The 11,537-nt window shown below is 45.4% G+C and overlaps 1 protein-coding gene across 14 annotated transcripts in view; it reads right to left on the bottom strand.

Moving 5' to 3' along the window:
* Positions 1-1,306: 1,306 nt before the first annotated feature.
* Positions 1,307-11,537, bottom strand: part of LEPR (leptin receptor) — a 37,067-nt gene continuing 26,836 nt past the window's right edge. For 11 of the 14 annotated variants that reach the window (XM_027463088.3, XM_021276342.4, XM_027463095.3 and 8 more), the window contains 3 exons: positions 11,359-11,467; positions 10,596-10,671; positions 1,307-5,906 (listed from right to left, as the gene is read on the bottom strand). In XM_027463088.3, coding sequence (XP_027318889.1) covers positions 5,091-5,906; positions 10,596-10,671; positions 11,359-11,467 — 1,001 coding nt within the window. In that variant the 3' untranslated portion in view covers positions 1,307-5,090. The remainder of the gene's footprint in view (positions 5,907-10,595; positions 10,672-11,358; positions 11,468-11,537) is intronic. The other 3 variants (XR_011810844.1, XR_011810845.1, XM_072041468.1) reach the window with 3 other exon arrangements.

Below are 11,537 nucleotides of genomic sequence, written 5' to 3'. Positions count from 1 at the left end.
TTTGCTGATGACAGCTCTTGCATAAGAAGCTCCTGATGGGTCGTAATTAATTAGAGTCTCACACAGACAATTCCCTTTTTTTTTTTATTTAGGATAATTACTGAACAGAATGACACCTGCCAAAACCAAGCGGGCACCGGGTCAAGCAGGGAACTCAGTGCTTTATCATATCAGGGCCTTCAGATTTCATTCCAGCCTGGACAAAATTACCTCCTGTTGCTTTCCCAGCAGAAGGAAGGATGGAGGAATGGGACACGCAGTAGAAATCTGCATTTCCATTAGGTGTTCTGCAGTAGGAAACAGGAGGTGGAATATCCTCAGCAAAAGCCCAGTCTGGGTAACTATTTGCAGCATATACTGTTCAGCTCTGTATTTTTAAAACTAAGACCCGCAGGAAGGTTTCTCTGAAGCTTTGGGGAGCCCGGGGAATGCCTCCTGTGCCTGCGAGGGGCAGGGAGGGCTCTCGCAGCACCCCTGCTCCGTGCCACCCCGCTGCCAGCCTGCGCTGCTCCCGGGCCCAGGCTCCCCTTTCCTCCTCAGAGAACTGCTCAGAATCATTAAGGGAATGCTTTTATAACCAGCAGCTGTGATTCACCACCAGATAATGCTCTTAGATAACAGGTTCCTCCAGGGCAGGGATATTTTGTTCGCTCTCAGCCTCTCGGGCCCTCCACCATGGCCTCCCCGCGCCGAGGCCTAGCGGAGCGCTGCTGGGGTGCTGCGGGCAGCTGGGGCCTGGCCAGGTGCTCCAGTCCTCCCCCAGCACCTCCCTGCTTTCTTTGCACAGATAAACGCATAAAAGGCTCTGTCCTGTGTCCTCCTGCCCCATCTCCCCAGCCCCATCCATCTGCCCAGGTCAGAGCAGGGCTCCAGGGCAGAGCCCCGTGCTGGCAGAGCCCAGCAGCAGCGGATGCAGAGGGAAGGATTTGGTCCTTTCACCCAACTCCAGGTGACAAATGACTGAGGATGGGAGCAGCAGAGAGCACAGGGATATTCCAGCTCCCTCACCAAAGATTCGTGTTCAGGATGAAGCCATCCCCAGCCAGGCGTGAGCCTTGTCCCTGCCCGGGACCAGCTGCAGGCTGGTGGCACCTCCATCTGGGAGCCTCCTGACAAAATCATCCCGTACCATACAGCAGCTCTGTCATCTCCAAGGTCTGGTCATGGCAAACTGCAAAAAAAGAAACTCTGAAGATTTTCCCCTTTTAAATAACAGCTCGGAGACCAGGCTCACCCATGGGAACCCACCAGCAGGAGCATTACCACCCCTCACACACAAAGCCTCTGGAAACTCAGACAGACAAACTCAACGTTAACATCTACAACATTTTATTCACAAAAATAATTACAAAATTCTTCTGACGCTGTTGGAAGGTGGTGTTTCGAGTGATATTCTCACCAGTGGGAAATGATTACTGCAAATGTTCCAGAAGTGAACGCCACATTTGGAAAAGAAATTAGTTCCCAGTTTATGCAAGAGGAAAAGCAAAACGCAGAACCCATTTCACTGCAGACTTTCAAATCCAAGGCTGATTAGACAGGTCAATGACTCAAAGACGGACTAACAAATGTACAAAATGGGGAAAACAATTTCTTGCTGCTTCACACATCAATCGTGCTAAAAAAAAAAAACGGGCAGTTAACTTTGGCTGCAAATGACCTGTAAAAGAAATAGCAAAACATTAATTTTCTTAGATAAATGAGCTAGACTCTTGAATGCTCTTCAAAATTAATTTGCAGGAGGTTAATATTAGGGCTTAATGTGTACGTCTGAAGCTGCACATGGATCCTCCTATTTGCTTTTCCTGTTTAAACCGAAAAGGCCTTTCCTTGCCACAGAGCCATGGCAAAACATGTAAAAGAAAAATGTCTGCAAAATGACCGATTTACTTGCACTGGTAGAAGAGGGGGATAACACGGAGTTATTTGTAGCCGAGGCATAGGTGTGTTTGTAGGAAAGCATTAACGAGTTCACTACTAGAGCAGAAATGTGCAGCCAAGGCCTGGGTGCGTGGTGGTGCCGTGCGCCCGGGATGTCCGAAACGCGTTTCTGTGGCATCTCCCTTCCCTCGCCGTGCTGCAGGGAGGCAACAGCCAAGATCCAGCCCCAGTTCGCAGACCAGGGGCCTGGCTCAAAGCCGCTGAGGGAAAGCAGGAGGGCTGTCTGCCATGGGAACAGCCCTCTGAAATTAGGAAACAGCCGTGCTCTGACACCTGCCCATCTCTGTCACCCCCAGGAATAAGCAAACGAGATTTGCTCCTGCATAAAGCAAGGGCATGGCTGCCCTGTGGAAAAAGTAGACTGCTGTAAACATGGAATAAAACGTTACCTGATGTGGCACAGAAGGCACTCAGCTTTGGTAATGAGTAAATTGACCTAAAACAGGGGGAAAAATCACGCTGAGAAAAGGCAGCTGTAGCTGTAGCTGCCCACGGGCAGAGCTGGGGGATGCAGGGCACGCAGGCTTGGGCCTCATACAGAAGTGAAGAAAGGTGAAGAGCGCGATCAAATCCCTGTTTGATAGCTCTGAGCCACATCAGAGCCCTGCATGGAGGGGGCAGGATTTAACTCCTGCCTTTTCCCATGTACTGCAGCCCAGGAAAACCCTCCTGGACTCGCTCTTTGGATCACTCCCATGCCTACGGGTGCTCCTGTCCCAGCAGTTACTGGATGAGGACTCACCCTGAGCACTCAGTGATAAAATCAGTGTTGGTTTTTCATTTCCCAAGAAAGATCTTCAGATGCAACCAGACAACTTTGCAGGACACAATAACTGAAGGAACCCACGCTCCGTGATGTACCATGTGTTTATTATCCCAGTTTATGGAGCTGCAGGAGGTTGATGGACGATTCTGAAGGAGCGCATGAGGGGTCCCTGTGGAGGTGCCTGGCTGCAGCTTCGTGTGCCCGGGGGATGTTGGCTTTGGTGGGCAGCTCCCGGGCCCCGCAGGCTGTGCTGTATCACATCCACACAGCGGTCGAAGTGGGTTTTAATTCAGAGGAGCTCTGGTTTAGCATTCTCCTGCTGCTGGCTGCAGAAGCACGGCTCACTCCAGCAGAGCAGCAGCAGGTACGGGACCTGCGACAAGGCTGCCCAGCCCCACAGGAGCCCTTTCAAGACTCTGGGCTCATCCCTGCAGCTCCAGGTGCTCTTCCGAGTGACAAGTTTTGGTCAGCCACCTCCCCGCACACCCCCTTTTTCTGAACAATCACATCAGGCCTGTGTCATATCAGCATTCAGAAACAGACACCCAGCGAGAACCAGGCTAGCAGCTTGTTTGAGAACAAGTTGTGGGTTTTTTGTTGTTGTTTTTAAACCTTATCTTAAATTTAAAGTGTAACTATATAACTTGCTTTGGTCCCTTTTGCCCCATCGGATTTCTTATCACTAATACATTAAAAGATCTCCACACTTCTACTGTTTACTACTGTTGCTGAATTTTGCCCTTTTGTTTTTAATTCCCCAAGTAAGTTTTACAGCAATTTAGCTCTGGAATACACAGTGTTTTCATCTTTCTTAGCTTTTCAAAATAGCTCTTTGAAAAAGTACGTATACAAAAATATTTATTAGCTATGAGATAGAAAAAATATATTTGGCTTCCAAGTGTGTGGTTTTGTTTACCTACAAACACAGCTGGGATGCAAGATCTGATTTTCCTCCTAGCCAAAGCTGAGTGGAGCACGGCTCCTGAACTGACTTCATGTCCGTGTAGCCAGGCTAGCTCACTGCAGATCAAAAAAACAGGATTCTTGGATCAAATTACTGCCTTTTTTACTGTGGTTCTTACAGAATAAGTTTGGAAGAGATGTTAGTTTTACCACAATATCGTTTGTACTAGAACCTCATGGTCAGCAAAAACATGGGTGCTTTACTTCCAAGCACACGGGTTAGCCAGGTAACACCCTGTGGTTGTGCAGCACCAAGAATTTTGACTCTGCTCCTCTTCTTGCAGCACCAAAAGCCCTTCCTTGCTGAACAGTCACTCCTTCAGGGTATCTTTGATGTGCTGAGGCACTGCTCAGCCCTCAGCCTCTGCCCTCACAGCTCTTCTTACAGCTCTTTGATGCTGCTGCTGAACATTTTCATCTTACTGAAAAAGAGACAACGTAAAAACAGCCCCAAGTTTGCCTCCGCTGGTCACGGCCTCCCTTTCAGCCACTGAAGGGCAGGATTCCCACTGCTTTTTCTTGTGGACCATCTGCGTACTCACAGGCTCAATTAAATGCAGGTGCCAGCAAAGCAATCAAAACATCGGGATTTTGGAGAAAAACAAACAAAGCCACTGGTATTTGTACAGCACCCGAGTTTGTACACATCCGAGTTTCTCCCCCCAGACAAAATGTGGGCACCTTCTGTTTCAATATGCCCTTTAATGCTATGCTTTAGGCCACTCCTTTGTCTCGCCCTTGGACTCCCCAAAAAAACCTAGAGCAAGCTCTTTCAGTGCTGTTGGCCAACATGTTAAATTTCTTTTTTTTTTTTTGATGAACCAGAGCTGTGTTTATTCGGGGCACGAACAATGGCAATTCCCAACCACTGAACAGTGTTTGGGGATCTCCACCCCCACCTCCTCTGCCTCTCCCAGCTGGAGGAAGGCTCCTGCCACACGCTGAGGCCACCCGGCCAGGGCTGCTGTGCGCTGCCCGCACAGGAGCCACGGGAGCAGCTCCAGGTACAGCTCCCGAGGGCTGCCAAAGCTGCCCACAGCCCACAGCACGGAGCCTGGGGGCTGAGAACTGTGTTTGGGTCACAGCCAGTCCTCACCTGAAATCCCGTGGCACAAAGCCCAATTGCAAGGGCAGCTCTGCACCGGGGTGCTCGGATGTGCACCTAACAGGAGGAAACTATTTGGCACCAGTGGCTAATTACATATATTTATATATCAAATATATAAAGGAAGGCCCCTCGTGTGAAACTTAAGTCAAGAAACAGAATTTTCTTCCTGCTGAAATCCTGGGACTCAAATGCAGGATTAGTCACACAACTTCCAACCAGGAGAGCTCCTGAAATAAGTCAGGAGAGGGAAAAACGGGAGAACATATCAACACCTAAAAAGCCACGACGAGTACCGAGTTATGGCGTGATGACTTAAGAGCTGTTCTCTGTGGCGTCTTGCACCTTGGCGGCAGGCATCTGGAACTGAGGCATGTAGGGCACAATGGCTTTGTAGTTAAAGCTACTTTGGATAAATGTGTTTAAGCTAGGAGGCGTGTTCCGAAGGAACCCCACGTCTCTGAGCAGATCAGCTGTGTGGATCTGACACATCACTCCGGAACTCTCCGTTAAAAAAATGTCACTCTCTCTTTTTTCAAGTGATGCTATCCCCAGGTAACAGAGGCTTCGCTCAGGACTGCCTCCATCTGGGAAGGTGTCATCCTGATCTGAAGGCTCTGAAAACCCCTCTGAAGAAATCAGGGAAAGGGAAAGAGTCTTGCTGGGCCGACTGCCAGGCTGATCAGGCAGCAGGAGGAAAGCCTGGTTTCCCACCTCCCAAGAGCTGCTTGAGAAAGCACCTGCAACTGAGGAATCTTCGGCTAAGAAGCACCTCTCAAAGCAACTTCTGAGATTCTTCTTCTCTTCATAAAGCCCACCGGATCTGGAGTTGCTGATAATAGTAGCGTATTTTATGTCGGACTGCCTTGTGATTTCTCCAGCGATTTGGTCATTGTGAAAGCTCTCAGAGAAGCTGCTGCTAGTGAAATGGCTGCTAGAACAAGCAGAGTCGTGCTCAGAGTCTTGAATTTTTGTAAACATGGAATTAATGACTAAAAAATCTTGTGTATCCTCTTGTTTCAACACTTTGGTAACACTGATGTCTTCCAGCACTATTTCTGGCTCCAGAAGAAGAGGCTCAAATGACATTGCTTCGGGGTGCTTGATAAAAAGGTGCTCAAAAGTTTCAGGCTAGAAGAAAAAATATATTTTAATGTTCATCTGTTATTTAATAGCTTTAGTTCAGTACGAAGTTACTGATCTTAAGAATCACAGACAAAACCTCCATAGTTTTAGTAAGAACATATTGAAAATCCCCTAAAACACATTTCCTCTTTTCTTTGTGTTTGTGTCTTGGTGAAGACTGAGGGGAAAGACAAAGCCTGAACCTCTTCATGTGGCAAGTGCTGCAAAGCAAGCGTGCGGTGAAGCACCCAGTCCTCCAGCCAAGACAGCGTGTGGTTTAAGCTGAAATACAAGCAGCCGAGTGGTCCCAAATGTTTTGACATTAATAAACATGCACATACTGTTAAAAACACACGAGTGCTTTGCAAGACAAAGATCTTATACCCTTAGATTTTCTTGGCTTTTTATTGAGGCTGTATAAACAAATGGTCTTAAGTCATACACATGCCAACTAAAGTAACTTTTTCTGCTAGGATTATATTATTTGGGGTCAAATTCAGTCTTTCTGTAGCGTTTTTAGAGCATTCCCATCTAAGTAACAGCTCTGCGTCTGAACTGCACGAAGAGAAACGCGTTTATTTTGGAGAAATGTGTGCCTTAGTACTACCTAATGTATATACATGTAAAATACACAACAGCGTGAACTGAACAGAACTCCTAGCTACAAAGGAAAAGTCACTTGAAAAACCATATATTTCCTAAGGAATTCAAGACAAAACAAATAGATAAAAACAGATTTTGTGTATATTAGCAAACCATATTTTACAGCAGGAAAGCTGCCAAAACAACCAGGAACGTGTCAAAATACTTAGGCTGCTATACAATTATAGAAGAGTACTAACTTCCACGGCTCGGGCTGCTGCTCCAGCCTAGCTCCCAGCAGTGACAATGCCCTCGTGTGGCAAAGCCTGTGAGCAGGTTTCCACCAGCTCTGGTCCTTGCCCACACAAGCCCATCACCTTCCCAAATTGGCATCTCCCAGGCTTCAGATTGTGTCAGGAAGCACACAGAAAACTGGCCAGCTATTGAAAGGAGCTGTGGGGTGCTACAATGCTGTGTGAATCAAGCTGTACTAACCCTAGCTTACATTGCCCACTGGCAGCTCCCTGCTCCCTCACCAGCTTGCTGGGGACTCGCACAGGCACTGCTGTGTCCAGCAGACAAGTGGTCCGGGCAGGGGACACTGCCCCAGTGGCATTTTCCAACAGGAGACAGAGGCCAGCTGGTAGTTTTGGAACAACCTGACCACCACACAGCCCTCCTGCCACCAGCAGCTGGTCTGTCCTGAGCAGGGATGGTTTATTTCCTTCCAAAACCTGCTTCCCTCTTCACCCCCACCTCCAGTAGCTGTTCTTATAAATGCATACAGGCACCACAGAAAGCACGTCGATAGTATTGCCTGCAGAGATTAAATACATCACGTTCCAAGACAGGTAAGCTGTTTGGCAAAAGCCTCCATCTGCCAGCTCAGATGTCAGATCAAATACAATGTACAATCCAACATCCTGAGAAAACAAAACCAGAGCACATCAAGAATTACAGAGTAAGCTGGGTGAACAGGGATGGATTTCCACAGTATACACGCGTATGGTATAACCTGGGCACAAACCGTGTTCAACAACAGCCAGAGCAGTTCTGTAAAACACAGGATGAAAATCACAGTCCCAGGTCACCAGTTCCCAAACTCTGCTGACCAGATGAAACAGGATCTGAACAAAGAAGGAATTTCAAGCAATGTTGTGTTTTGCCCTCCTGGTCAGTCTAGGTTTTACTTTGCATTTGTCACAGCCTTGTAAGGAGCTCTCACACACAGCAGACTATCTCTGTATGCCAGTTATCATGCCTGAGACAGGTTCAAGTCGAAAATATTTTGCACTCTAGTTGCTAAACACAGATACAGCAAAATATGCTGTTGGCCTAATTCCATCAAGACCAGATTGTGACTGTACAGGCTTTTAGCTTCACATGCTGCAAGTAACCCTGTGGACTTAGTAGGGTAATTTAGATACGCATCGTTCTTTGAAGGATTTACATGAATTTTCTTGGAAAGCACGCGTATTTGTACTTTAGTGATCTACAACAGTAGGCACTAAAACTTCATTTATCTTACTAAGCAAGTAACAGAACTTTTCATGGTTCTGACATTCTGTAAAGGCTCACAAGACTGAATCTAGATGCAAGATTTGCCTGTTTTAAATTGTAATTTTAATCTCTTACTACCGTAAGCAACACAATCCCGATAAAGGAATACTCTATAAATGCAGTTGAGGAGCACCATACACCAGCATGCTGCATTGAGCATACAAAGTAATGCTCAGATGTTGCCTGCAGGATTTAGTATGGCTACAGACCAAGACAAAACGTGTTCCGCAGCAGATGCCTTCAGAAAGACATCAGAACTTTCCAGTAGCGGTATGCAGGCTGTTTGTGTAATCAATGGTTATTACAGGGAGGGAAAAATACCACACCAGTCCTGGGCACTGCTTTTGCTAGTAGAAATTGCATGCATACATACAAACACAGAATTTGACCCTTAACACACTGCTTTGAGGAACGTGTTTCAGCCTCGGACATCAGGAAACTAGTGAGAGGTGATCATGCTCATCTGGGGACAGGCACCATCCCTTTAGTGCAATTAACATTAAGCAATACTTTCCAGTAAGATTAGTTCAACATACCAAAGAGGCATGCTTTTTTTTTTTTTTTTTTCTAACAAGCTGTCAAAAATCATGTCAAACTTCAATTTCTTTCATACTTGCATGCATCGTTTCTTTCCAATTAATTATGGAACAAGGCATATGAATACGGAGCAGTATCACCAGGGTGTCAGCGTGGGCATGACATTCCCCTCCTAGTTAAAAACATCATCAACTTTGATACACTTATTTCAGCTCTAGCAGTTGGTGAGGAGAATCATTTCCAATGTGTCAAATCCACCGTGCAAATTCCATACACCTTTGCAATCTGGAATAATAGGGATTGTCTCGAGCTTCTGTCGCTACAGATGAAAAGATGAAACAGACAAATACAGGTGCGCTGGTGCAACTGAGACTCCTGCAGCTCACAGCTCTTTGTTCAAAGAGCCGATCCCCTCTCAGGATGCAGCCATGGAAGCAGACACGTCAGCCAGGCCTGGGATTTAACAAACTGCACGAGGACAGCACACTTTGCTTTCTAGACCAAACCAAGAGGCACAGGCTCTGCTACCACCAGCCACTGTGACTGCTGCTGCAAGGCTGAAGAACACCCAGGCATCCTCAGACCATGACTGCATCTTCCCCAACACAGATGTAACGTCAGAGATTACTCAGGCAGCTGCACTGACATTTAAATGTTTAAACAATAATGAATGAAGCCATATAAACAGCATGCATACTGGTATTCCCAGGAAAAATCAAGCAAGGCACAACGCACAGTTTCTGCATTCTCTGAGTTGCTGCTGCACTCAGATACATATATAATTTCCGAAGACCTTAATGGGAGAGCCCTGTACTTGTGCAAATACAAGATCCGATCACCTTGATGTGCCTGCAGTCAGTGGAAACTCCCAAGCTAGCTCTCAACTAGAACAAACAAATATTTGATTAGAAAAATTAAATCAACAACAACAAAAACACCTTAACGTGAAGCCAGTTGCTAGACAGATCCTGCTTTCAACTGGATAAATCCCAAACCTGTCTGATATCTCTGCTTCCACAGCTGCATCCTGGGAAAGGCTGGGCTCTTTCAACTCGTTTTGAAGGCCAGGGCTTGAAAGCATCAAGCCTGTTGCTAGTCACAGCCTTAGTCAGCAGGGCACTAAAAACACCAAATCTAAAGTGTTTCTGCCTACGCAAGTGACAAACAATCTTTTGATCTGTAACATGGCACTTACTCCTAATTTTTGCAAGGGTATTTTAGATTTTTGACAGAGCTACTTCCAGGATTGATTATATTTAAGCAAATCAGCATTGTATTGTATCTGTTTCCTGTCTTCTGAATATAAATAGAAAAATCTTCTAACAATTCTGTATAGGAAGCCTGGGAGCTGGCCCAGTGGTTCTGCAGGCAGTGATCATGATTAGACTTCAAAGAATGTCCATTCTCTGTTTAAATGAAATGAAATAAAATAAAAGATGAGAAAAGAAACCTTCACTGGGAATGCAAATTAAAAACCTGAAAAAAAAATCTTCTGCCATAAAGTGCTCTTTCTTTTAGTAGTAATAGGCTTGTATTTAGATTGTTTCAGCAATTACCCACTGTCAACCTGTAAGACTGTGAGAAACTTAGCAAGCTGGCTAAGTCCATGTAACGGCTCTTACCTGCCACGGCTCATCACATCACAGCTCGATTCATGTGCTGAATGAAGAGGGGGTTTGCCCCAGAAAAAAAAAAAATATGGCCATTGATGCAAATGTGGCACTCACTGAGATAAATGAGCATTACGCCTATGGGGCACACTCTGATTCCATGACTGATTTGCTAATAGCCCTGAAATTTAAACACCCCGCATTCAAGATTGATACTGGTCTCTGGTCCTCGCATATTTCTAGAACTGAAAGGTATACTAACATTACTAACTTCAGAGGCTCCAGGTACCTTCATTTAAGTAATTCAGGTAGGTTTTGGTCTATCCAATACTCAGAGTTCAGTAGTGAGCTGAGAGCAGCCTGACCCACAGGGTGGGGGAAGAAGAATCACCAGGGAAATGCATACCTTCTGAAAATTAACTCCTTGTGCCCAGGAGCAATTCTTGGGGTTTGGAACATCTTCCCAAAACAGTTTCTTCATTCTGAAATATTAGGTAAATTCTGGAGTTGGTACTGTTCTCATACATAATGCATTTTTGCTATGTCAGAAAAGGAATATGTGCAATTTTATTTATCTAGAATGCTATGACAATGAAACAATCATTTCACATATTCTAGATGGTCAAAATTCAATAGCAAAATATCAAAGTGAGACACCATATGGCAGTTTTGTAAGTCATAAAATGTACAGGCAGTCTTTGCTGAGTAAGACCCCAACCCACATTCCACAAAACTCAGATGGATATATTTTTTTTTAAATTGGCTTTATTTGCGATGACAATTAAATCTGGGACACACAGTGCTTCAAAGCATTTGACACTCATTAGCTTGTCCACAAAACACTGCAAAAGTAAGCAGTGTGTGGTACAGGCTGAAGTGCTATTTCCCAGTGAAAAAGAACAGCACTGATCATCACCTTACTTCGAGGACACCAGCCCTGAAAGGTCTGACTTTTACAAGGTAACAAGCATGTGCACTGGAGACATTTAAATTCTTGGTGCTATATTCCGGAGTCCACTGCCTTTCAGTACACCTCAAAAGTACAAACGATAAAAATAATTCCTGGCTTTCCCCCAAAAAAGACACTGGCCACCAGTTCAGCAGACATACAGCTAAGCTGCATCACCTTCTAAAGGCCTTCCGTGACTTTTATATAAAAATGAACTTACCTTTGGTGTGAAATCAGCAATGCTCCAAGCAACAAAACCAAGGTTGAAACAACTATTGGCAGAACCATATAGAGGCTAGCATTATTCTGATTTTCATATCCATCTGGAACTAAAAGGGATGCAGATAATGCAGGAAAAATAATTTGTCTGAAAAGTTTGTAAATGGAAAATAACAAACA

The sequence above is a fragment of the Anas platyrhynchos genome, chromosome 8, assembly GCF_047663525.1.
Source record: "Anas platyrhynchos isolate ZD024472 breed Pekin duck chromosome 8, IASCAAS_PekinDuck_T2T, whole genome shotgun sequence".
NCBI lineage: Eukaryota > Metazoa > Chordata > Aves > Anseriformes > Anatidae > Anas > Anas platyrhynchos.
The sequence above is the reverse complement of the archived record's forward strand: the minus strand, read 5'-3'. Positions and strand labels throughout refer to the sequence as shown.